The 27,242-nt window shown below is 29.5% G+C and overlaps 1 protein-coding gene and 1 long non-coding RNA gene across 3 annotated transcripts in view; one reads left to right on the forward strand and one right to left on the reverse strand.

Annotated features, from left to right (window-relative positions):
• LOC145202215 (protein mono-ADP-ribosyltransferase PARP4-like) overlaps positions 1-27,242 on the reverse strand; it is a 51,674-nt gene that overhangs the window by 8,812 nt on the left and 15,620 nt on the right. For both annotated transcript variants that reach the window (XM_090081494.1, XM_090081495.1), the window contains 20 exons: positions 26,038-26,111; positions 25,741-25,928; positions 24,103-24,202; positions 23,518-23,613; positions 19,174-19,248; positions 18,893-18,973; positions 16,463-16,543; positions 16,233-16,331; positions 15,294-15,395; positions 11,682-11,729; positions 11,520-11,546; positions 11,363-11,401; positions 11,220-11,264; positions 9,196-9,237; positions 9,034-9,102; positions 8,773-8,872; positions 2,248-2,415; positions 1,794-2,036; positions 1,544-1,630; positions 1,036-1,428 (listed from right to left, as the gene is read on the reverse strand). In XM_090081494.1, coding sequence (XP_089937620.1) covers positions 1,036-1,428; positions 1,544-1,630; positions 1,794-2,036; positions 2,248-2,415; positions 8,773-8,872; positions 9,034-9,102; positions 9,196-9,237; positions 11,220-11,264; positions 11,363-11,401; positions 11,520-11,546; positions 11,682-11,729; positions 15,294-15,395; positions 16,233-16,331; positions 16,463-16,543; positions 18,893-18,973; positions 19,174-19,248; positions 23,518-23,613; positions 24,103-24,202; positions 25,741-25,928; positions 26,038-26,111 — 2,157 coding nt within the window. The remainder of the gene's footprint in view (positions 1-1,035; positions 1,429-1,543; positions 1,631-1,793; positions 2,037-2,247; positions 2,416-8,772; positions 8,873-9,033; positions 9,103-9,195; positions 9,238-11,219; positions 11,265-11,362; positions 11,402-11,519; positions 11,547-11,681; positions 11,730-15,293; positions 15,396-16,232; positions 16,332-16,462; positions 16,544-18,892; positions 18,974-19,173; positions 19,249-23,517; positions 23,614-24,102; positions 24,203-25,740; positions 25,929-26,037; positions 26,112-27,242) is intronic.
• LOC149891240 (uncharacterized) lies at positions 20,159-22,032 on the forward strand. Its single transcript, XR_016450636.1, has 2 exons — positions 20,159-20,679; positions 20,724-22,032. It is a non-coding gene; the product is annotated as an uncharacterized LOC149891240 (long non-coding RNA).

Genomic DNA, 27,242 nt, shown 5'->3' on the forward strand with positions numbered 1-27,242 from the left:
TTATCAACTACAGCTTTATCAAAGACAACCAGGTCTAGTGTTATCACAGTGTTGCAAAATCTGGACATTTTGGTAAACTTTAGCTTTAGTTGTAGTTTCCTGGTTCATCATGTTTGGTCCACAACCATTTTAAATTGATCTTATTATTGACAACCCATTTTTTATCTCTGGTGATGATTCGTTTAAAAAAGTGTAAACTTAATTTTATTGCATTTTTCAATTGCATTTGAGATGTATACATTAATTTGTTGTGTTAAAATCATTACACATGTATGACAAATTCCAATTAATTTATTTTTTTGATTGTGTCATCATAGGCACAGTAGGTCAACCAGAATGTTGATAACATTTTTATCAAAAATTTCTGGATCAATTCTGCCAATTTTATAGAAATAAAAAGGCTAGATGGTGGGAAATTTTTTGTTTTTGGACTAAATTCTTAAACACTGAAACAACAGTTGTAAACAAAACTATAAAAAATATTTGAAAAAACTTTGCATAATTGTATATAAAAACTATGTATAGTTACATATAAAATTATGTACATTTATATATAAAATTATGTATAATCATATATAAAAACTATATATAATCATAAATAAAAACAATGTATAACTATATATTAAACTATAAAAAATTATATATAAAAACTATGTATAACTACATATCAAATTATTAACTTGTAAACAAAACTATAATAAATATTAAAAAAACTTTGCATAATTGTACACAAAAACTATGTATAATAACATATAAAAACTATTTTATATGTAAAAAAAAACTATGTATAACTTCACACACACACACTTGCACACATATTTGTGCGTGTTTATATATACATATTTATACATGCACATGTATATAAATATTACATAAAAAAAGTAATAAAAATTAACAAAGGAACAAAAATTAAAACAGTAGAACATGACATTAAATAAATAGTTATTTATAATAAATAAATAATTATTTATAAACAATAAATAAATAGCTATTAGTTCCTTATAAGTTCTAGCTATTAACAGTTTAAAATTTTACCTGCACACTCAGGAGTTGTAGAGGATATTTTATCTGCATTTTTTGAAGGTATAACAGGGCAGGCTCGTGCAGGTAAAACTGATTTTGATTTTTTAAAGTCCATTAAAGTTTCTCTAGGAGGTAGTGGAGGTGGTGGGGCTGCTGGTGATGAGCTGAATAACATGGGAAATACTTTTCCAGCAGGGGGAGGTGGTGGTGGCAAAACTGATTTAGAATTTTGAAAGTCAGTTAAAACTTCTCTAGAAGGTACCGGAGGTGGTAGAGTTGGTGGCAATGAGCCCAACTGCATGGGAAATACAGGAAGATCACTGGCCATCTGAACTTTTGAAGACTTTTTACTGCATTTTAGTGGTTGATTTAGGCTGGCTATGTATGGCTCTTCTAAACTTTGTTCTAATTTCAACATAGTAAAACTGTCAAAAAAATTGATTTATAAAAAATTATCCTGTCCATATAAAAAAAAATGAAAAAATAAAACTGAAAAAAATGAAAAAGTAAAAAACTGAACCCATGCTTCCTTGATAATCTTGCTTCCTTGATAATACTGCTGTAGGTACATATTCATCAAATATGTCAACTTGTTTGATTATTTGGTCTAATATCAACCATCAATTAAATCATCAAAACATTTCATCATCAAACACAAAGGCTCATTTTTCATAAAAACAATTATTCTTATTGTAAAGATTTCTTCTTGAATAAAAAGATCTTTTTTATATACAAAGAATTAAAAAATCATTAGAAAAAAAACTAATAACCTGCACTCATTTTCATTGCACACATTTCAAACTCTGGAGCATCGAAACATAAATTCTCTCTTGTTAGTGAGTAAGGAACTCGAGATTGCTGAAAACTTTTTGGAAAAAAGTTTTCTGGTTTTGGAGCAACTGAACTGCACAAAAAGGATGAATCTACACTTAAGAGTTTTTTCCCAGAAGCAGGATCTTGCATGATGGCACCTGTTGCTTTTTTTTTTACACTCTTTCTAGCATAACTTTTTTCTAAATTATAAAATCTGAACATAAAAATCTCTTTTCTGAAAAATTATTGGTATTTATAAAATATCAAAAAAATTTTGATTATTCTCAATTTTTCAATTCTTTCTTTTGTAATCTATTGTTTTAAACATTAATTCTATTGTTAATTGCATAAAAAAATCTTTTTTATATGTAAAGAATTAGAAAATCATTAGAAAAAAAATAAATAAATAACCTGCACTCATTTCAACAGTTGCTGCTGCACTTGCTATTTTAGATTTTGGAGCATCGAAATTTAAACTGCTTTCTCTTATTAAAGAGGAAGACATTGGAGAGTAGTGAAAACTCTCAACATCTTTTTTTTCCATTTTATGCATCATTGTCATACTAGCATATTTTTTTTCTAAATTATAAAATCTGAACATAAAAATCTCTTTTCTTAAAAATTATTGGTATTTACATTATATCAAAGAAAATTTAACTATTCTCAATTTATAAATTCTTTCTTTTGTATGCTGTTGTTTTAAAAATTACTTCTATTTCTATTTTCTACTATTCTGGCTTTTATTTTTTTTATAACATATTTTAAAGGCACTGCATAATGGAGCAAAATATGAAAGATGTTATTAATTAAAATAGTTTTTGAGTGTAATATGTTCTTTTTCATCAATTTTTCCAATTACATCAAAAACAGATTTTTTTAATAGACATTACTTAATATATGGTAATTTATATAAGAACACTTTAAGACCTGAGAATAACACAACCATATATCCAGAAATTGTCATTTTTCATGCTGAATGTTGATCTGGTCTTATTTTTACAAAGCCGTATGTCCAGAGAGTTTCTATAGTAGGCTTTGAACTAATACTTAACATGGCTGTATGTTCTGTTTTTCATATCTGGTAAAAATCATAAAGATGCATGCCCAAAATTAGGATAAGATCCTGAATCACATGCATGCACATACAGCTTTGTTATTCTGAAAAATTTTAATAATGGCCAATTTGTGATTTTTGAAATACTTCAAGCTTGGAGATTCAAGATGGAAGGTGAAGAGGATTAGTAATAGTATTTAGTAGAAGTTTGTTTTTTTGTACTGCACAATGCTACCATAAAATTGTAGTAATGAACCTAGAGTAGTAGAACAATTGATTATAGCATTGTGCTAATCACTGAGTCTCCTAAGCTACAGGGCATATTTATGCTGGAATTGACTGGCAATATATAATAAAAGTTGTTAAGATTATTGCAATTGCTGTTAAAATTGTCTGTTTTGATATTAAAATGTAAAATGGGAATCAAAATTTATTCATTAAAAAAAATTGAATTCCAGAATTCCTCATGAAGATATCACTTGAGAAAAACCATACATTTGCAAGTTATGAACCACTTTTTATGATAGCAGATTATTTTTTCATAAAATTACTAAAGGCTTTTTTATTTCGTTTTAGTTGTGCTTTAGTGAATGATGAAAGTGATGATGATCCTGAAATAACAAAAATAGTTTCATGGTGTGATTTGTGTGTACCTTGAAACAGAAATAAAATTATGAAAATTTTAAAACTTTCTATTTGAAAGTCTTCACCAATCAGTGAAGACTTTCAAATAGAAAGTTTGTGAACCAGAGCATATTTGAAGTTCAAGAAATTTGATTAATTGATTACTTGTTTGGAAAGGTGATGGCTCAGGTATTTTCTTGGGCAAAGAGAAGTTGTAATAAGAGCCTGGATGATAAGTTTTTATAAGTTGCATTTTTTTTTTTATATATAATGCAAAAAATAATTGCTTAAAATACATACCGCCACCTTCTCCATTTGGAGAAGATGATAGTAAAAAAACTACCAATACTGGTTTAGCTTCATAAAGTTGACAGGATTAAAGTTAAGGGATAAGTTTAAATATGATGTTACACCTTACACAAAATTGAAAAAACTACTTTACTCCACCAAACAACCACTTTAGTCTGCCTGAATGGACAAAAGAAAACCTAAAACTAAAATGAAAAAAAGCTGCTTGCAGTCAATCATCCTTTGTTAGTATTCCATTCACAATCTTCATTCTGCCAAAACCAATTTCTAAGCTGCAGTTACTGAGTACAGAAAAAGCAAAGATTATTAGGTCAATGCCACTTTTATGCCTAAATAGGACAGAGATTATATGGAATTTATAATATATAAAGAGTAGGAAATGAAACATGTTTAGTCAAAATAAACCCCTTTACAAAACCATCAATGGCTTCACACCCATTGGCAGAAGAAAAGAATTACTCTGGCAAGCTCCAGAAAAACCCTTTGGTGGGAGCAATTTTGACACTTTCCTGATCTCAAAACTATAAAAACTGAAATCATCCATCACCGTCCGTGAAAGAAATTTCATTTTTAAATTTATGCTTTATAAAAAACAGCAAATGACAGCATTAAAAGTTTTTGGCATTTTTACAGCCGCAGTAACCTTAGATTTTCATATTAAAAACAATTAAAAACATATAATCTGGTTAGAGAAACTAATTAGAATATAAAACTGCAAATAATTTCATTTTTACTAAATCTGAGAATGAGCAATTATTAATGATCTACATTGCTCTTTTGTTACGCTAACTTTAGGTATTCAGTATAAAATTTTGCAATCATTAATTGAATATTGTTTGTAACTTCCATGCTGTAATTTAACCAAAATTAAAAAATAATTTTTAATTTTGAAACTATATAACTTTTATCAAATCCAAGAAACAGCAATTATCATTTTTAAATTTATGCTGTTACTCAAATTTTGAATTGCGCACTAAAAAATCTACATTTCAGTATTGTTATGGAATAATTTTTTAAAAGAATAATTTTTTCAGTTTCTAAACCTAAATTGAAGCAAAAGAATGCCAAATCAAGCCAAATCACACGATGACTGCAGAAAAACCGTCTGTTTTCTCTGCATGAGAAAGAGCTCAAGGTATTGTGTTATTTTTTCCTTTTTCTTTAATAATTTGATTTATTTATAAAACATTTATTTCTTCATTTGAATATTTAACATAAAATTCTTTTGATATACATTATCTGATGAGCTTTATGTATTGTTTTCAGAGTTCTCACAAAATCTATGATGGATGATGTGTTGAGCATACTTTCATCAAGTCTTGATTTTGCTGACAACAGAGTGCCTCTTGGAATATGCGATACTTGCCAAATAACCATAGGAAAGAAGAAGAATGGAGCAGAAGTCAATTTACCACCTCTTTTTGACTTCACATCTGTCAAAGTTCGACCTTCAACAAGAGGCAACAACTGTGACTGCCTAATCTGCCAGATTGGTCGAATGAAAGTTTTTCAAAAGCACCCACTTGAAGATCAAGAAAAATTGGAAACAGGCCAAACTCAAAGAAGATGCTCAGACTGCCTCTCCATTATTGGAAGAGGCATCTCACACAACTGTAACACATTTACATTTCGAGAAAATATGAGACAACTAGTCATCACGGATTCTAAAGTCTCTGAGCAAATTGCATCCAGTGTTGTTGCAGCCAAAAAATCCTCTCCACATGGGACAATCAGACTGTCTCATGCAGGTGGTGGTCGCCCCCTACCACTAACTAAAGGTGATTTAAGTATCTTTCAATTAGTGAAACATAAGTCAACTGAGTGAGACAGTTGCTTTTTGCTAGAATTAAAAAAATTTAATGGCATTATTATGAATGTAATACAATCAAGACAATAATGTGATGTAATGATAACTTTCAGGTTCATTAAAAACAAAAAGACTCTTTGGTGATGGTCCTATCTTGAGCACTCAGGATCTTGTGGAAGTGCAAGTTAACACAGGCCTGTCAAACACAAACATGAAGAAGTTTGCATCAACCATCCATCACATGTCCAAGGGTCAGATTTTGGAGCCTAACTTTCATGAAAAATTTTGTGATGCAGGAAAACAACTCAAAGATCATTTTATCCAAACAAAAATTCAGGTCAGTAATGATAAGTTGCAGAAACGCCAACAAATTGTTGTGCATTGCAAAGATCTTGCAGATCTCCTCAATGATGTTCTGTTGAGAAGACAAATCTATTCATCACACATTGTAAAGCTTGGCCTTGATGGTGGTGGTGGTTTCTTGAAAGTAAGTTTGGGCATTCAAGAGGCAGAGCAGAGCATGGAGGCAGGGTCACCACCAAACAAGAAAACTTTAGCCACACCAACTGCCAGGGACAGTGGAGTCAAGAAGCAGCTGCTAGTTGCAATTGCTGAGGATGTGCATGAAAATTACAGTAATATTCAAAAGATCCTCAATCTTCTTGTAATCGAGAAAGTTGACCTCCTTCTCTCAACAGATTTGAAGTTAGCCAACATTGTTTGTGGCCTTCAGTCACATGCCAGCTCTCACCCTTGCACATGGTGTGATGCCTCTCACAAGAATTTAGCCCAATGTGGCACCCCTCGAACATTTGGCTCTTTGAGACGATGCTTTGAGGATTTCAATGCAAATGGTCAGGATTTGAAGAAAGCTAAGCTATTCAAAAATGTTGTCAACTTGCCACTTCTAAATGTACCAGACAGCACACTTGTCTTGGACGTCATTCCACCAATGGAACTTCACCTACTTCTGGGTGTTGTAAACCATCTTTACAACATTCTAAGGGAGTCTTGGCCAAAAGTCTCAGCTTGGCTAAATGATCTACATATCAAACCACAGCCTTTTCATGGTGGGCAGTTTGCTGGCAATGAATGCAAGAAAATGCTGAAGAATGTGGATCTTCTTCAGAGAATGGCAGAACAAGATAGCGCATTTGACATCTTTGATACAATTGACACACTGCAAAAATTTGATTCTGTGGTTTCTGCATGCTTTGGAAACAAATTGGAACCTGACTATGTAGAAAGAATTGATAAATTTCACACTGCATACTTGTCTCTGACAAGAGGAAGAATCACTCCAAAGGTTCATGCAGTACTTTTCCACGTGAAAGAGTTCATTGAAAAACAAAGGGAACCACTAGGAAAATACAGTGAGCAGGCAGTAGAGGCTATGCACCACAACTTCAAATTACACTGGAGTAGATACAAAAGGCCAATTGATCATCCTGAATATGGGAAGTGGCTACAAACCTGTTTGGTTGACTACAACAGCAAAAGCTTGTAAGAAAGAGAAAAGTATGAATACTAGAAAATAGTGCACATTTTCTAATACTTCAATGAGAAAAACTGCTTTTTTCACTCTTGGATAACTTGTTGAGTAAAAGCTGTTGTACTCAACCATAGCTTAAGGATCATTGATGAAACTATCAAAGATGCAATTTTCCGTTGTAGTTTCTTCTGATTTTGCAGATTATTTTATAGCAACTATTGAATATCTTTTGTTTTAGAAAAAAATAGTGTTTAAAAACTTGATTTGTTATATAATCTTTTGCAATTTTTTGTTAAACAGTTACCTTTTGTGTTTTTTATGTCAACCTAGAATAAAGAATATTTATAATACTGTAAAAATGCCAATAAATATTGAATGCTGTCATTTTCAATTTTTTAAGAATAAGCAAAATTTTAAACACACTTTTCTTCTGCGGACGGCGATAGATGATTTCAGTTTTTATAGTTTTGAGATCAGGAAAATGTCAAAATTGCTCTCACCAAAGGGTTTTTCTGGAGCTTGCCAGAGTAATTCTTTTCTTCTGCCAATGGGTGTGGCTTATCTTAGTTTTTTAGATGATATATTAATAATTTGGACTTATGTCGGATTGTGTTACCTACTTTATTAAAGCTACTCAACACAAATATCAACTTATAAAGTGCATTTTAATCTAAATTAAAAGTTCTTATACATTTTTGAATGATTTTTTAAACAACATTGTGAAACCTCTTAAAAAGTCTACGTTATTCTCAACTTTAAAAAAGAATTTTGAGATTTAACACAAAGTATTTAGCATTATAAACAAAGACAGATGATCTTAAAATACATATTTTTGTCCTTGTAACTTAGGAAAAAAATTAGCTTTATTATTAATTTTTTTTGTTAACTTTCTAACACCAGAATGAAGATGCATTTTGACTGTTATACAGTGGGTTGCATAAATATAGAGTCACTACTTTGTTTGTGGGAAATTTTTGTTTTTTTCACAATTATCTTTGAAACCAACTTATTAATACAATTAAAAGTGTATTAAATGTCTTAATTAATTGATTCTCTATCAAATGGTATATAATTCAAACTCGTTATTTAACCAGTCTTGAGTAATTGTTAATTCAATTAGAAAATACCTGTATTTCTAATGTAGCAAAAATATAGTCAACTAAAATTTAACGACTTAAGTTGAAATATCTTAACGAAATGTTATCTGAGCAACCTAAAATTTGGTGGTTGATTTCTTTCAAACTATATAAATGCACCCTGACTCTATATTTTTGTGAAAAATATGTATTTTAACTTTTTTGTTTGCTTTAAATTTTAAAAAAAAACATAAAAAAAACATTAAAAAAATCATATTAAAAATCAACTGACTCTATATTTATGCAACCCACTGTAATAACTGACAAAATGTTTTTATTAAAGTATTATATTTTTCATTTAATAGTTTTTATAACATTACCCAATTACTTTTAATTATCTATTGTTTACTATGCATCAAACTTATTTCAATCCATTCTTATCATATTATACCTCATCATTCTTATTCATAGCATTTATCAAATTTATTACATTTTTTAAAATAAGATAAGATGTTAAGTATTCTTTTAAAAATACTATAAATCACAATGAGATTCTGGTAAATGTAAATAATACCTGGTAAAGCAAATGGGCTAGACAAAGTCAATATACCACGCTTGGATCTTGCTTCCTCTCCAATATACGAATCTTTCTGCCCCATCCCAACCATCACACCCTTACACACAAGACATTTGTATTTAGAACAAAAAGCCCCCTTTTAACTTTCAATAAAAATTAGGCTTTTATTTTTAATATATTAACTTTTCAAAGAACTTTAAAAAAAATATAAAGTTGTCTTTTTGTAATAAAAAAAAAACAACAACAACATCATATTACTTGATGCCGAGGTCGACCAACTAATGTAGGAATAACAACTTTTGGACCCATGTCACCAGCAAACCCAGCCTAATTACATTTAAAAAACAAGCTATAAAAAAATAAAAGCATCAGTAAGCTTTAATGAATAATTAAAATATAAATATACATAAAATGCTAGACCTTTATCTCTGACATTCCTGTATCCAAAACAATAGGCATAACCTAAACTCAATATATATTTAAAGTTGAATTCAATATATATTTACTAGCTAACAACACAGTTTCATTTCAAATAAACCTGATCTTTAGCACCCTAATTCGGTCAGCACATAATTTATTAACTCATTTATGTCAATCACAGTTTTCCAAAAAAAATCTAAAAAAAATTTTAATTCTCCACTAAATCTCAAACTTTGGAAATATTAATTTAGTGCCAAAAACTGTAGCTTTACTACTGCTGTTTCCTATCTCATAGAATTGGTACATTGTGCTTTCTTCAAGCTGAGCAGGTCAAAATTGTTTTTCATAATATTGTCACTATTTTTAGTTTTGTAAAAAGAAAATGTATTTTGTTTTCGCAAACTATAAAAAAAAATTTCTCTTTGTATTCAAAATATATTTACTAGAAATGGGTTGAAAACTAAGTTGCTTGTGGAATAAAAAATAAAATGACTATAGAAAATCTGATTAATTGGTCTATTTTCTGTTTGTCTACAGGGGAAAATCCTCTCAAAGTCAACGTTGGCACACCAGAAAATAAAGCAAAGTGACCAATTCATTCAGCATTTATCCTTGAAATAGTCAAGCAATTCCAAATTGTGTTAAAACTCTCCAAAACAAAACAAAAAAGATGGTTCCCACTCTTCCTAAGATTTAAAACTCTTCTTAAGGCTTAAAACACTCCAAAATGAAATAAAAAAGATGGCTGGCATTCTTCCTAAGGTTTAGGAAGTAAACAATCTATAAAACCTAATATTTTTGGTTGCCTTTCTGAATAAGAAGATTCTATTGCTAACTACTACAATTTTCTGAATTGCTAATTTCTAGACAGTAAAAAGCAAATAACTGAACAAGACCATCTCTATGTTCAGAAAAAGCCTGATTTTGTAAAATAGTGTTGTTTAGATTCAGTGACAGCTTTTGTCAGGATTTCAATGGATGGTGGAAGTTTTGGGAGTTTAGAAAATTTCGATTCTCTTGAAAACATAATTAATCATTCTCTTGAAAACATAGTTAATGGTTCTCTTGAAAACAATTAATGATTTTCTTGAAAACATAACTAGGGCCAATACCAACTTTAATTTCAATTGTTCAGTGTTTAACTAACTTTTGTGGCCTTAAAAATTGTTTGTTTTTTTTCCAAAATGAAGCTGTCTATGCTAAGGCAATAACCAAGTTAAATAACTCATTTTTATAATTACAAGTTGCTTAAGTTTTGGGAAAGAAAATTGATATTACTTAGAAAATATATATTCTACTGTGTCATGTACAGTTATTTTTGGAATGCATTAAAATTGGTTAACATTGCTGAACAATTTAAAGTGAAAGTGTTCATGCAAAATGTAAGCTGATCAGAGACAGGAACCCTAACCCTAACCCACAGTATGGTTCAGTGTGCACAGAGCTTATTATTTCTTTACTAAGATAATTGCTAAGTAGAATTTTAAGTGTTCAAAAAATAAAAAAGATATTCTGAATGTCTTGAAAATGTTTTTTTCACCGCTGTTTTCATTGTCCAAATGAACAATTTTATAATTGAAAGCAAATATACAAATTGTTAAAAAACTTTAAGATTATATTTGTAACACCTTATGTTTCTAACGTTAAAAAATAAACAAACTTGCAGTGTGCTAAGTTAAAAAAAAAAAAATCAAAAACACCATTCAATTACTTCCCAATAATTTTATTTGCTAGTTACAATATTTCTACAATAATAAATGTCAACATTAACTTAATCAATATATAGCAATAGAGTGATATATAGCAAAATGTAGCAATATGTAGCAAAATGTAGCAATATGTAGAAATATGTAGCAATATGTAGCAACATGTAGCAATATATAGCAATATATAGCAATATATAGCAAAAGTAAAGATATAGCAATATAGCAATAAAGCTATAGCAAATATGCTATAAACAAAATCAACAATCAAAAAATAAAATGAATGTAAACAGAAAAATTTGTAAAAAGAAAGTTAAAAACCTTGGGAAATTCATAAATTTCTTCTTCTTCTTCTCTAGATTGCTCCTGAAAACATAATAAGAATTATTTAAAATAGTTGTTGACAACATAAAAAATAAAATGATTATAACCAAGAAAAAATTGTAAAAATGAAAATAAAAAACCTTGAAAGAACCATAAGTTTCTTCATCTGAAGAGTCCTCCTGAAAACATAATAAGAATTATTTAAGATGTTTTTTATTGATAGAAAAAATTAAAATGATTATAAACAAGAAAAATTGTAAACAGGAAATAAGAAATCTTGATAGTATCATAAAATACTTCACTAATTTCTTCTGTGAAATCCTCCTGAAAAAAATAACAATTATTTAAAATGTTTGTTGATGCTAAAACACCTGACACAAAGTTTTTAAAAAAATGTCTCCAATTCATAAAACAACTCAAGCTAATCATCATAGAAATTTAAAAAGGTTAAAAATAAACCATATTCATTGAACACATTTCAAGCGTTTTAACTCCATCATCTATATTCTAAAACAAAGATAAAAAAATCTAAGAGAAAAATACAGCAAAAATAGAACTATAAATAGTTTAAAGATTATAAGTATGAAAAATAAAGAGATAAATAAAGAAATAGGATTTTGTAAAATGAGTATCTTTTTTCTTTTAGAATTTAATTTTTTCCATTTTTACCAGTTGTTAACCAGTTTCTCACTTGTTTAATTTTGAGGAAATAAAAAAATTGGTGAAAAATTGTTTTGTTAAGGTTTTGACAAACAGATTTTTAAAAAGTGTTGGGTGCAAATCCTTCTTTCAATTATATTTTCATTTCTTATTCTTTTTAAATAATTTTTACAAATTTTTGATGAAAATTTTTTGGGTCATTATGTTCTTGAAAAATTAAGTATATCTCCAATTATCACACTTCCTAAAGAACTGTCTTTTTTTAGAATGCCCAAATACCCTTCTTTCATCATTATTTTAACTCTTTTAACAACATCAGCATTATTATTCCCACCAAAGCAACTTTACACTATGATACTCCACACACTGTTTAACTATTCATTTACAAACTTTTGTTAACAAATACTCTTCTCTTCAAACTAAAAATGTGAAACTTCAACTCAGTCCAAAGAACACATTTAACTCAGTCCAAAGAACACATTTCCAGCCATCAACACTCTTTTGTGCATATTTTGTTGCCTTTTGAAGTCTTTTTTTTTTCATATTCCATAACATTGAAGTAGAGATTTAAAGCTTTTTTACAATTTGTGAAAACTACACTGTATATGAACATTTTGAAATAAAATATGAAGTAGTCAAATGCTTATATCTCTTAGCATTAATAACCTTAACATAAACATTGGCCTAGTAAACTCCAAGATTTATCAATGTTTGTTTGAAGAGTATGTTTTTCCCCCATTTTGTTGTTCAAATTATCTATCCATAGTTATATCACCATGATTTGCCAATATTACTAAAAAGAAAGATAAAAGAAAAACAAAACATTCGGATTCCTTTTAAAAGTGACAGTCACTTAAATAATCATGGATGGTAGTGTGGGTACTTTATGACCACTTGCCAATTAAAAGTTAACAGCATACAGTAATCACAGTATCATCTGATAAATACTTTATGTGAAAGTACAGTCAATTTCTTTATCATTCAGTGTGTGTTACTAAAAGTGTAAACAATATATTTAGATCTTTGTTAAAAACATTGTGTTTTAACTTGAATGCAACAAAAATGGATAATCACTGAAAAATTTGAAAATACAAACGTGCAGACATTGTTGGATTAAGACAATGTAAAATCAACAACAAATATCAGACTTATTATATGTTAGTCGACAAGCCAATTCTAATTGTTTAAAGTCAATAATAAGAAGAAGGAAAATGACTGAAATATTAAAAAAATGAAAAAAAGCTAAAAGTATTTGATTGGAAAGGAGCAAAGGAAGTTGTTTTTGCAACTTACTATCACCAGTATGTTGTTATCAACCAGTAAAATTACAGTAAAATTAACATCTAGTTGCAATATTCATGGAAAGAAGGTTTAGCTATGTATTTGGGGTGAGACCAGAAGGTATTCTACACTTAATTGCAAAATTAACATATTTTATAAATTCTGACTTATTTTGAAAAATATTATGTATTTTCCAGATTTTTCAATTACAAATATGATAATAATGTTTATTGTTACACCTTTTGTAGGTTTTATTCCATTTCCCTTATTTAATTTTGAAATTATAGCAGCTTTCCATAAGTAGCATACTTTGCTGTAATTAAACCTCACTTCTAAAAGAAAAGTATCTATTGGTTTTAAATTGTTTTAACAGTAGAAAAGATGACTGTTATTTAAGCAACACATTGGTTGCTCAAATGACAGTTATCTTTTCTATTGTTAAAACAATTCAAAGGACCGATTTTTATTGTTAAACAATCAGAGGACCGATTTTTATTGCTTTGAACACTGAGAGAATGGTTCACTACTGCATGAAGTCTCCAAATACAACTTGTTGAGGTTCATGGAACTGTTGTTAGTCAAGATACCATAAGAAGACTTCGTGCTTTAAATTTACAATCTCTGGCAGCAGCTACTGGTCCCAGATTGTCTGTAGACCACCAAAGAAACAGACTGGCTTTTGCAAGGAGGCAGATGAATTGGGAAATACACAATTGGGGACAAGTCGTATTTACAGATGAGTCAAGGTTTTGCCTTGTAAGTTCTGATCGCCACCCAAGAGGGAAAAGAAGACCAAATGAAAGATATTTTGCTTGAAACATTCGAGAAACCACTTTACATGGAAGCGGCTCATTGATGGTATGGGGTGGCATATCTTTAACACCTTGCATAGAGCTTTTTACTGTTGATGGTGAACATCTGATTTCTCAACAATACATAGCAGACATTTTGGAACCTTTTGTGGTACCTTTTGCACCGTACATTGGAGATGGATTCCTTCTTATGCAGGATAATGCTAGACCACATAAGGCACATTGTTACTGAATACTTAAACAGTCTAGATGAGTTGCGACAAAGTATTATCTATGTGTGGGAAGATATCCCTCAAGAAGCAATTAGATCTCTAATTGAAAGTATGCAATGGCGCTTTCAAGCTGTAATAACATCAAGAGGTAGTAACACTAGTTATTGATAAGGCAAAAATATTTCAATTTAAAATGTATTAGTGTGCATAAAAATAATAATCGTTTTACTTTATTTTGTTAAACAAACCATATTTTTTGTTTTAGTTTTTTTCCACCATCATCAAATTCAATTTTATTATTATCATCAAAATAATTGTGTTTTTGTATTCTATTCTTAATATGTTTGTCAAAATATATGATAACATTGATGACAATTAAAATAAATTGAAATGTATAGGTGGTTCGCTAATTTTGTGGTTAAGTGTATATTATGAGTTATTGATACCAATTCAAACTATCACTGGTAAATGTTGCAAGCAAGAATTGAATTAAGTCATGCATTGAAAACAAAACAACATGAACAGGCCAACAGACTTGGAAAAGTAACTATTTTGTGCATGACAATTCTTATCCTCAAATGGAAAAACTGGTCAAAGAAACTATAGAAGCACTTAGAAAGAACGCATTACCCCACCCATCATATTCACCTGATGTTGCTCCATCAGATTACCACATCTTCAGATTAATGGACTGTCTGAACAGTGTTTCAACAGGTATGTTGAAAAAATAGTTTGATTTTTAGATCACACCAAAGATTTTTTCTTTTTTTTGGTTTTCATAAATCACCAAAAATATTGGGAAAAAGTTCTTGCTATTGATATTGAAATAAAAAAAAAATTCTATTATATCCAAAAAAATGTGGTTTTCTTTAAGAAAAAAAAAATAGTTCTTATATTTTTATATCCCTATTAAATCTGTGGAGTGAAGCCTAGGAAACTATTTAGATTTTTTTTTTTTTTGTTATTTTTGTTATTATCAAAAATTGTTACAAAAATGGATGTCATTTGTACACATTAAAAAAATTTCCTTCACAGAAATCTCCTTTATTCAGTTATAAAGTAAAATAGCTTGATTTATATTATTGATTAAAAAAAATCACACTTACAGAAATAAGTTTATCAAAGCCCATATAGGGGAGAATATCAACTGTCTCCATAACAACCAATTCATTAATGGTCGGCGCTGTAACATCTTTCGCTTCATTTTTCTAAATTTGTTATTTTCACTATCAAAATTTTTATCTTTAAATAATAAAGATAAAATCCCTTTAACATCTAGTATAAATCAAAATACAGTTAAAGTATCTGCTTATACTTGCTTACAAGCTAATATTGTTTAAAAGTCAATTTGACATTTTTGAGTCTTTTTTCTTTTTGAATGAATAAGTCAAAGCAAAAAAATTTAAAAATGATAATAATATAAATAAAGAAAATAGATAACAATTTATAATTTTTTTAAAAATTCAATCAATCATTAAAAGTTGATTATAGAATATGTCTTTGACATGGTCTCCAAATTGCTCATTTGTGTAATCATTATCTTCATCTGCCTGATTACTTGCATCATCTTGCAAATCATATGGATTATATTCCAGATCACCTTCATTATCTACAAACAAAGCATCATCTTTTGATCCACACAAAGCTTTACTGATGTAGCATTTCAAGAATGAAGTTTGATTAAAGATTTAGGAATTAACTTCAAGACTTTGTCAATCCAAGAAGCAACAAAGTTAATGTCAAATTTCTTTAAGCTGCCACCTTTGGTTTAAGTTGCTGAACCTGAACTTATCCTCTCTATCCACATATTTCAAGGATTTCTTGATACAAACATCCAGTGGTAGAGTGTAGAAAAATGGGAGCACAACTTATACGCAAAATATATGATTTATCAAATTAACAGCAAATCATCAAAATATTAGTTAGCATTTTTTTTGACCTGCATGTAAATAAGAGTGGCTATTTCGATGTAATGAAGTGTCTAAAATTTCTCAAATTATACATGACAATGATACAATAACAAAATATCAGATTTGGAAACTAACCTCTCGTTCTTCTATTGCTACAAAGCTGGTAAATTGAGTAACTATAGAAAACTCAATGCTGAGTTTAATGATATTTTCTTTCATTTCTGCTTTTATCATCTGGAAAGTGAAAAATTACAATTCAAATATAACATTTATTGGAGGTGAACTTTGAACAGGTAAAAATTAAAGTTAGTTTCAAAGACATCTTTTAAAAACAAAAAATTACACCAAATGCATCTAAACTTTACTTCATGTTTGCACTGATCTATGTGTAGCATTCCATCATTCCAATCAGTTATGACAGCTTTTGCTGCAAGTCGATGTAATGACTGTAAAACAACAAAGCTTTTTTGGTAAAAAGACAAAAATGTAAATGTCTTTTTTTAAATTAAGGTTAATATTATGGGATAAATTTTCATTACAATTATTCATCCATATACATATACACACGTGCATACATACATACATACATACATACATACATACATACATACATACATACATACATACATACATACATACATACATACATACATACATACATACATACATACATACATACATACATACATAAATACAGTATTGGACAAAACATTTGCAACCAACATCGAACAATGCTAAAAAGTGTTTCTAATTTTACGTCTTAAAAAAGAAACGAACTATACTACCACAGCAAACAGTTCAGGAGTCTGGAGTTATAGCATACCATGACATGAGCAATCAGCTGACAGGTGACAGCACACAGGCAGAATTTCGTTGACAAGTGCCATTTTGCAGCAGACAAAACAAGTGCAACTTTTTTGGTTTGTTTCATTTTCTTAAGTCTGCTCCGTGTCAACGTCACGGAAGTTTTTTAATAATTAAAGGAAGTATCCAGAAGCTTCCAGAAGTTTCCAGAAGAAGCATCTGGAAGCATCCAGTAGCATGCAGAAATATTTTTATGACTTCAAGTGCAAAAATGGCTCCTAACAGTCTTGGATTGGAACTAAGAAAGAAAATTATTGGCGATTACGTAAGTGGAATGTCACAAAAAAGTATTTCTGATAAATATCGCGTGATAAAATGGACCGTATCAAGACTATATTCCAAATATCGATCTACGGGGAAGTTGGCAGCAGATAACAAAGGTGGAAGACTGCGTTCCACCACTTCTAGAGAGGATTCTATGATCGTCAGATCCGTCAAGAAGGATCCCTGGATATCATCAGTCGAGATACAAAAGCAATTAGAGCTGCCTGTATCGGACCGAACAATCAGACGATGTGCTGTTGAAGCCGGATTGTTTTCTCGACGCCCTGCAAAGAAACCGCTGATTTCACTAAAAAACCAGAAGAAAAGACTCCTGTTTGCTACACCTCATGTTGACTGGAATGTGCAGAAATGGCAAACTGTCCTGTTCAGGGATGAATCGAAGTTCAACATCATTGGGAGCGATGGCATTATCCGTGTATGTCAACCGGCTGGAAAACGCCTCGATTTACGAAACTGCCATAAAACCGTGAAGCATGGTGGAGGCAATGTAATGGTCTGGGGGTGTTTTTCTGCTAATGGTCTAGGCCCAATACATCGAAATGATGGAATAATGGACCGTTTCATGTATAAAAATATCCTGAAAGATGTTGTGTTACCTCATGCTGAATAGAATATGCCAATAAAATGGGTTTTTCAGCAAGACAACGATCTGAAACACACTGCAAAAGTAGTCAAGCAGTGGTTTCAAGACAACCACCTATTGGTGATGAATTGACCGCCTCAATCTCCGGGTCTCAACCCTATTGAGAACCTGTGGGAGATCGTCAACCGCAGAATTAATTGTGAAGGTGTTCGTAATAAGGATCAACTGTTTGAACAAATCCAAAAGGCCTGGGCTGCGATTCCACAAAGTTTCATTGATCACCTGATCGAATCTATGCCTCGAAGATGCAAGGCTGTGATCGACAACGAAGGATTCGCCACGAAATATTGATAGCGAAATACAGCTTGGTCAACATTTTGTCGAGTTGCACTTGTTTTGTCCAGAAGGAAATCAACTTTTTTTAATACTTTTAATTAATTTATTAATTTTCGTGTACAAATAATGAACTTTGTGATGAATAAAACTTGAAGAACTTTGTCTCTAAACAGTTACAAGGTTATTTCTCTAAATTGAAAAAATGCAGCACTTTTATATAAAGAAACTAAATTAGCATTATTTGGTTGCAAATGTTTTGTCCAATACTGTACATACATACATACATACATACATACATACATACATACATACATACATACATACATACATACATACATACATACATACATACATACATACATACATACATACATACATACATACATACATACATACTTGTATATATGTGTGTGTATGCATGTTTGCATACTTGCATGTTTGCATACATACATACATAGATACATAAATGCACATATATATACAAGTATGCAAACATGCATACACACACATATATACAAGTATGTATGTATGTATGTATGTATGTATGTATGTATGTATGTATGTATGTATGTATGTATGTATGTATGTATGTATGTATGTATGTATGTATGTATGTATGTATGTATGTATGTATGTATGTATGTATGTATGTATGTATGTATGTATGTATGTATGTATGTATGCATGTATGTATGTATGTATAAGCAAATGTCATACTCTAACTTACCAATCCTGTAGTTAAACTTAACTCAGATGTTGACACTATTGTGCTCAACTCTTTACCATTAACAACCGCATTCAACTTTGCCTGAAAATATGATTATTGATCAGTGAATGTAGTGTTTTAGCATTTTTAACCTCATAGTCAAATATTTTTTAGTTAATTTGTAATAGAGCTTCAATTATTATCTCCATCTGAATTTACTTTTCTGATAATGTCGACTGTTTTTAAAAATTTTAACATGGAAAAAGCTAAAACTTGGCAGGAAAGTATAAAAAACTACAAACCATAGTGCAATGTGGGACAAATCCATAAACTACCAAACGATTGCCATTAAAGAGTGCAGTTATCTCTTGAGGTGCCTGAAACAGATGCGTGTTATACAACTTAAGTTGTTAAACTTTTAATTATTTAACTTTTTAAAGTTTTTTAGGTTTATATTTAGTCATGGGATTTAAAAATACTCAATATTCTTTCACTACCGTACATATAAGTTTAAAATAACATTTCAAACTTAAGTTCATTTATAAATTTATTAACTAAAAACTTTTTCAGTAATTACTTTTCTAATTTGTTTTAGCCATGGAATTTAAAAACATGTTGAGGAAATAAAGATTATAGCTTTAAACAGTTTCATTAAATATTTTGCTTCATAATAGTATTGTGCTTGCATGGTAGCAACATTAAGGGGTATTTTATGTGCACATATTTCAAATAAAAATCTTAAAGGATTTACAATTTATTTGTAATCTGGCATTAAATTTTCTTGGCTTGTATATACACTATCCACCAAAACTAAGGGAACAGATTTTGAAATTTATAAACATATTGTAGCATGTTACTGACTATTTTGATTTCAATACAGAAGAAAATATTGATTTAGATAAAGTACAGCATAAGCATCTATTCTATGCAAGATACATCGGCACAGCAATTTAATAAAAAAAGTTATAAAAAGAAAAAATATGTAATTTTTTTTAGATGAAAAAGTTTGCAAAAGAAAAAACACATACTACAATTTAGTAACTGTGTATTAAGATTAAGATTGTCAAAATATTATTAACAATAATTGCTTGAGATAATGCCGCCTAGAAATTAGAATAAATTGAATAGCTTAGAACATATGGTCAAACAAATGGCTGAGAAAATTTTGCGTTTTGGAAACATCTAAAGAAGATCAAGAAAAAAGAATTTGAGAATTGGAAAAAACAGCAAAATTCAAGAGTGATAACAAAAACAATATTTAAGTTAATAACAACATTGAAAGTTGGGTCACCATTGTAGAGAAAAATAAAAAAAAAAAAAAACCTCAAGAACAATTGGTTGTGGTCAATGCTGCTGTTAATGAGCGAAATGAGAGAAAGAAAAGAGCAAAAAATGTGATGTTATATGGTATAGTTGAATCAAGCAAAGTAGCTCTAACTGAGAAAACAGCTGAGGATAAGGAGAAAGTTGATAGTTTATTGAGAGCAGTCGGAAAAAGTGATATCAAGTCTAAATATATTAGAAGATTAAGATCAAACAAAGCTGATAAACCGGGTTCTATTTTGGTTGAATCGGAAGATTCTACTTTGATTCTAATTGCTTTTATTGGCATTAAAGAATTTGAGGAATGTGAATGGCTTTGATAAGCATTCTGGAGTTGCAGTTACCATTTATGTTGATGAGAGAATTAAGTCTTATGAGCCAAATGATTCATATCCCAGTAAGAGCAAGCTCAAACAAGTATGAACTGTTTTAGTATTTGGGTGTGATAAGTACTTAATTGGATGTTATGTAGACCAGATGGTTTTGTTGATATGCTTTATATTGGTTTGGTATTAAAGAGGGCTGCAAGTCATGTAAATGATATGGAATTTAAAAATCTATTAACTATAGGAGATTTTATTTTTCCATTGAATAATTAGTCAGGTGGAGCAGTGAAAATGATAATGAATGATGCTGGAATTGAACATGAGTTTTATGAAACTTTGTGTGATAACGGTTGTGATACAATGCGTAGATATTCCAACATTTCAAAAAGTTAATGGGACCTCTAATAATACGCTTGATCTATTGCTCACAACCAGCAAATCAAGTGTGTCATGTGTGGTTTCTAATCCAGTCTTGGGTGATATAAGCAAAGACCATCTTGTTTTAACTTTTATCCTTCATAAAATAAATTGAAATTGACCAAGATTCAAAATATATATTTGATTACAGAAGAGGAGATTATGTAAGGATATCTAGAGTTTTTGAAAACATTAGTTTAAATGTTTTGAAAACAAGTCAGTTCAAGAGATGTATGATATATATTTATACTTTATGTTACTGAAATGTGTAATATGTTAGTGCTAACTAAACTTGAAAAAACAAAGCAAAACTCACTCTTACTAAAGTTGTAGTACCTTGCAGTTGAGATCTTCCAACACCACACTATTGTTTAAGAAAGATGATAAGCTTAATCCAAGCAATTATAGACCAATATCACACACATCTGTTCCATGTAAAATATTATAAGGCATACTGAGGTCATATGTAGAAAAATATCCGTATTATAATAAACTCATTTGCCAAGAGCAACATGGATTTGTGAAAAGTAAATCATTACAACAATTCTATTGGAAATGTTGGATTTCATATCATATTATCTAGCAAATAAAAAACCAGTTAATGAAATACTATTAGATTTATCTGAGGTTTTTGACACTGTTTCTCATAAAAGTTGTAAGGCTATGGTATAAGAGAATTGTTTCTAAGACAGATTAAAGTAAAAAATCATAGGCAAAGGGTAGTTATAGACAAGTCTAAGCCACATTGGAGAGAAATTTTTAGTAGAGTTCTTCAAGGCTCAGTATTAGACCCTTTGTTGTTTGTTATATTTATAAATGACTTGCCTAGGCTGCTTAAAAGTCTAACTAAAATGTATGCTGAAGATACAAAAATATTAGCTGATGTTTCTACAGAAGAAAAGATTTAAAACTTACAAAATGATCTAGAAAATGCGATTGAGTGTTCTAGCAAATGAATAGTGAAGTTTATTTTGGAGAATGTTTAGTGATGCACTATGGTAATACAAATAAGTGTAATAATCATAGCATGAGAGGAATTGTTTTAAAAAATCTGATTTGAAAAGAGATCTTGAATTTGTATTCTCAAAAACCATGAAATGGAAAAATCAAGTGATTGCTGCTTCATCCAAAGCTAATAAAAGGATTTGAATGATAAGAAAACTTTACTAGTTTTGATAATGCCGAACTGATGAGAAATATCTATTTGACATTTATAAAACCTCACTTAGAATTTACAGCTATTGTATCATCACCACAAGATAAAATGACAGTGTTATTAGAAAAATTTCAACATAGAGTAACTCGACTAAATAGTAGGCTGAGAAAATTAACATATGAAGAATGGTTAAAGCAAATAAACATCACAACATTAAAAAAAAGATAAGAAAGAGGCAATCTGATTCAGCTTTATAAATTGTTTAACAATCTAGAAAAAGTTCAGCTAGTAAAAGATTTCAAATTCAAAAAAGAACATTCAATAAGAGGACATAGCTTGCAATATGATAGAGATATAACCAATTTTACTCTTAGGCACAATTTTCTATTTAACAGAGCATCAAGTGATTGGAACAAGCTTCCTAGTGACAATTAATTCAGTTAATCTAAATGGATTCAAGGAAAAAATTTACTTATGGCTAGAGAAAAATTAAACATAGAATAGACTGTCAAAGTGTAGGAACACACTAGCTGCCTTTGCCAGTTACAGTTTTTATCACTTTCACTTCCACTACCACTACCACTACCACTACTACTACTACTACTACTACTACCACTGCCACTGCCACTGCCACTACCACTGCCACTACCACTGCCACTACCACTACCACTACCACTACCACTACCACTACCACTACCACTACCACTACCACTACCACTACCACTACCACTACCACTACCACTACCACTACCACTACCACTACCACTACCACTACCACTACCACTACTACTACTACTACTACTACTACTACTACTACTACTACTACTACTACTACTACTACTACTGAACTTCAAGTAAGTTTTTTGTTTGTTTGATAACACTATTATATTTATTAAATACCATTCAGTTGCCTTTCAGCTACAGGTTTACTGTAAGTTTCTACTAAACAACATATGTAGCCTATGTAGTCTAACATATGTAGTTTTTATGAAACATAAAAGACTAATTATAAAACTATTATGTCTTTATTAAACCCCAGATTCAAGATGAACAAGTTATGATTAAATTGTAGTACTGTTCTACAATTTAACGATGCTAAGATAAAATTTTCTTTTGTCTTGAAATGTTTTATATTGTTTTGTATTCATAAAAAGAAAAACTGTTAAAAGAGAAAAAAAACAAGAACATATTCCACATTTATTAGCCAATAGTAAACCTAATAGAGGTTTTATAATTATTTTAATTATTTTAAACTGTTTTATAATTATTTTAAATGTTTTTTGTTTCATGTTTTGGAGGACAGTGTATTTGTTAAGTTTTATATACATTTCAAACTATTCTATAAAATTAAAATTATTAAAAAAAAAAAGAATAAATAACCACACCATTCCATTAATAAAAATTAAACTAAGAACTCTTGTCACCTGCAAAGGTTTGGGTGCATCTTCATCATGTTGAACCCATTCTACTTTGATATTTGTTAAAACTGGTTGTCGACTTTTTTCCAACTGGAGTTCTACCTAAAACAAATATTGCAGTCACAAATAGAAGTAAAATTTTGACAAGATCACAGCAAACAATGAAGTCAACTACAAATAAAAAAGTTAATCATAATAAGATCACAGCGATCAATGAAGTGAATTATAAAATAAAATGAAAATTCGAAAAGATAACAATCAGGTGAATTACAGAAAAAAACACTTGATGTAAAGCAAAAAAGTTTTGAACAAAATGCTTAAAAGAAACTGCCTGTATTTTTTTTTTTTTTTGCTAAATCTCTGATTTAAAACAGTTTAAGACTGTTTTTCTGTTAATTCTATAACCTTCAACCATAAAAATAATAATTCTTCTGGTCATTTTCATAGAACAAGAAAGTAATATATGAAAGTATAAAATTTTATTTTGTAATTGCTATTGCATGATAATTGTATAAATTTGTTTAACAGTTGTGTTCTTTTTAAAAAAATTTAAAAAAGAAAGTTCTTAATCTAGTAATAAGCCACATTTACCTTGCTTTGCCACTTTGATTTTGCATTTTTCTCAAAACACTCAAAGTAACCAGAGCCAAAGCTTGCCAATTTTCGTAAAACATGCTTGTTATGTGTTGAGCTACAATTTAAAAAATCCAAAAAAAAGTCAAAATCAAATCTTTAAAAATCAGTTTCAAGAAGTTATTATTAAAAACAAACTACAGTATGCAAAAAAAATAATCGTACACTTGAAAAAAAATCATAATTTTAAAGATTGCATCAAAAAAATGAGTTTTCCATTAAAATATTTGAAATTTTTTTTTAGATATCTTATCAAGTATTGTTTAAAGAATTTCTTTGTGTATTGGTGAATTAATTGCTTTTCATACCTATTGAATTTTACACAATTGATCTAATGATGCATAAAATTGACTGCAAAAAAAAATGATTGTATAGTTCAAAAAAAATGTCATACTAATCAAACTTCATGAAAATTAGTATTGAGTGGGGCCTCCTTTGACCTTGATGGTCTCAGCTAGACAATTTGGCATTAAGTTGACCAAATTTTGAGCTCATTATAGCTTCTTTCAAGTCATTATAGCTTCTTATAGCTTCTTATAGCTTCATTATAGCATTAAAGCTCATTATAGCTTCTTTCAAGTCGTCTTTGAGTTTAAATGCTCGGTCACCAATTTTTCTGTCCAAAATACACCACAAATTTTCTATAGAATTCAAGTCCGGACTTTGAGATGGTCATTCCAAAACATTGATATTGTTTGTTTCAAAGTATACCTTCGTTTTCTTAGCGGTATGTTTTGGATCGTTATCCTGCTGTAGTATAAAATTGTTTCCCATTCTCAACTTTTTAGTAGATGGTTGTAAGTTGGCTTTGAGAATATTACAATACATTGAAAAATCCATTTTTTTATCAATAAATGTCAATTTCCCCACTCCTTTCCAACTCATACTACCTCAAACCATCACATTTCCTCCTCCATGCTTTACACTAGCTCGCAAACAACTTAATTTATAAGCTTCTTTTTTTCACCACACTTTCTGAACTCCATCTGATGAGATGAGGTTGTATTTTGACTCATCTGACTACAATTTATGCTAAAATAACGACCTATTTTGTCAGTGTACGATTATTTTTTTTGCAGTCAATTTTATACATCATTAGATCAATTGTGTAAAATTCAATAGGTATGAAAAGCAATTAATTCACCAATACACAAAGAAATTCTTAAAATAATACTTGATAAGATATCTAAAAAAAAAAATTTTTTAATATCTTAATGGAAAACTCATTTTTTTGATGCAATCTTTAAAATTATGTTTTTTTTTAAGTGTACGATTATTTTTTTTTGTATACTGTATATACATATATTGTAGATATAAGCCTCAGATGCCATAAAGCTAGATGAACTTTCAAAATAATTTAAGCTTACTTAAAAAATTTCAAATATGGGTAAGTTTATATTTTCAAAATTAATTTATTTAGTCATAAACTAATGTTAAGTTAATTTATTTAGAAAGTCCCTTTCTAGGGAAAAAAGGAAAAACCCAATTTAAGTTTATAGAGCAAAATTAGATGATAGCATTTGAATTAAAATTGAAAAAATATTTTTAAAAATATCTCATTCATAACAGAAAAAAGTATGAAAGAGAAATTCTTACCCAACACCAAATGTAAATACTCTTATAGACTTCTTTAGGCTTCGTATTCTAGCTAAAGTACTGATCTCATCAGAAATATGACCGTCAGAAAACAAAAACACATTCCTCATGATGCCTTCACATGAAAGCATTTCAACCATTTTTAATGCACTCCATAAATGTGTAGCCCCATTACAATTTTTCAACATCTGAAAAAATATTAGACCATTTATGCTTTCTTTTTTAACTCAAAATAAATAGAAAGAATAAGTTAAAAGAAGAATGAGTTGAGAGAAGAATGAGTACAAGGAACTTTACTTTAAGGAAACTGAGAACTTGCTGCTGCATACTTTCATCTTTAGATCTTGAATATGGAAATAACTCTTTATGAGCTAATAATAAAAAAATAACATTATAAAAGTAGTTTACCAACCTAAAAAAAAAATTCCTAAAAGAATATAAAAGCATCTTGATTTATATTGAGTAGTTCATACTATAATGTGAAAACTTGAAAACATTTGAAAAACAGTTAATGAAAAACTTATTAAAATTTTTCAACTGACAATCATTGTAGTTAAAATATGATTGCAAATAAACCATTGATATAAAAGAAAATACAACTTAAAAAGAGTCTTTTAAAATGAATGCAACATATAGAGGAAAAAGCGAGATCAGCAGGAATTTTTTATCTAGCCTAAAAAGGATGAATTAACATTAGAGAAGTCATTTGATGGTCCATATTTTTGAAAGATTCCACAATGAAGCATACTAGTTGTGTTTCAACTGATTAATTCAAAAATCTGGAAAAATTAGAAGCGGACCTGACAACATTTAAGAGTTACAACCAAATGTAGAAAGTTAAATCTATGGTGCACCAATTAACTTCATTATTTAGCTGTTAAACATACTCACAGTGTTGATTACCTTGCTTGCTGACTCTTATTAAACTTGCAATTCTATACTAAACTTAGTTATACAACTACTTACATACTTATTAGTATAACTTATGAGTATGTAAATAGTTGTATAACTAAGTCTAATGCATTATTCAAGCAGTCATTTTGTGTGTAAAATGCTTACTATTAGTGTTTAGATTTGAGTGCCACATAATAAATCTGTTGTTGATAAAGTAAGTTATTGTCTACATTTTATTGCTCTAATTAGAGTGTTATTATGACTTAAGGGCATACAGGTCAGATAACCATGATCACTGTCCTAAAAACCTACCTTTATTACTGTGGTAATTATTTCCAACATATTACATATAAGAGCAGGATTTCTAAGTGCCATAAAATTATTGCTATTAGTTTAACTTGTTAGTCCTTTAAATTAGACTCATAGCAAATTATTAATACTTTATTATAAATATATATATTTTTTGGACCAATTGTTGGAATTTAAGCTAAACAAGGACATGTTTTAGTATATGTGTTGCCATCCCATTTTAGAAAAATGTTGGAGGCAGTTATCATTCTATGCCTTGGTCCATTAAAAGGTCTGTAAATCCTGATTTTCTACTGGTT

The sequence above is a fragment of the Hydra viridissima genome, unplaced genomic scaffold (assembly GCF_058129835.1).
Source record: "Hydra viridissima isolate aposymbiotic clone 2 unplaced genomic scaffold, HvirCarnegie_v1 scaffold_3, whole genome shotgun sequence".
NCBI classification, from domain to species: Eukaryota; Metazoa; Cnidaria; class Hydrozoa; order Anthoathecata; family Hydridae; genus Hydra; species Hydra viridissima.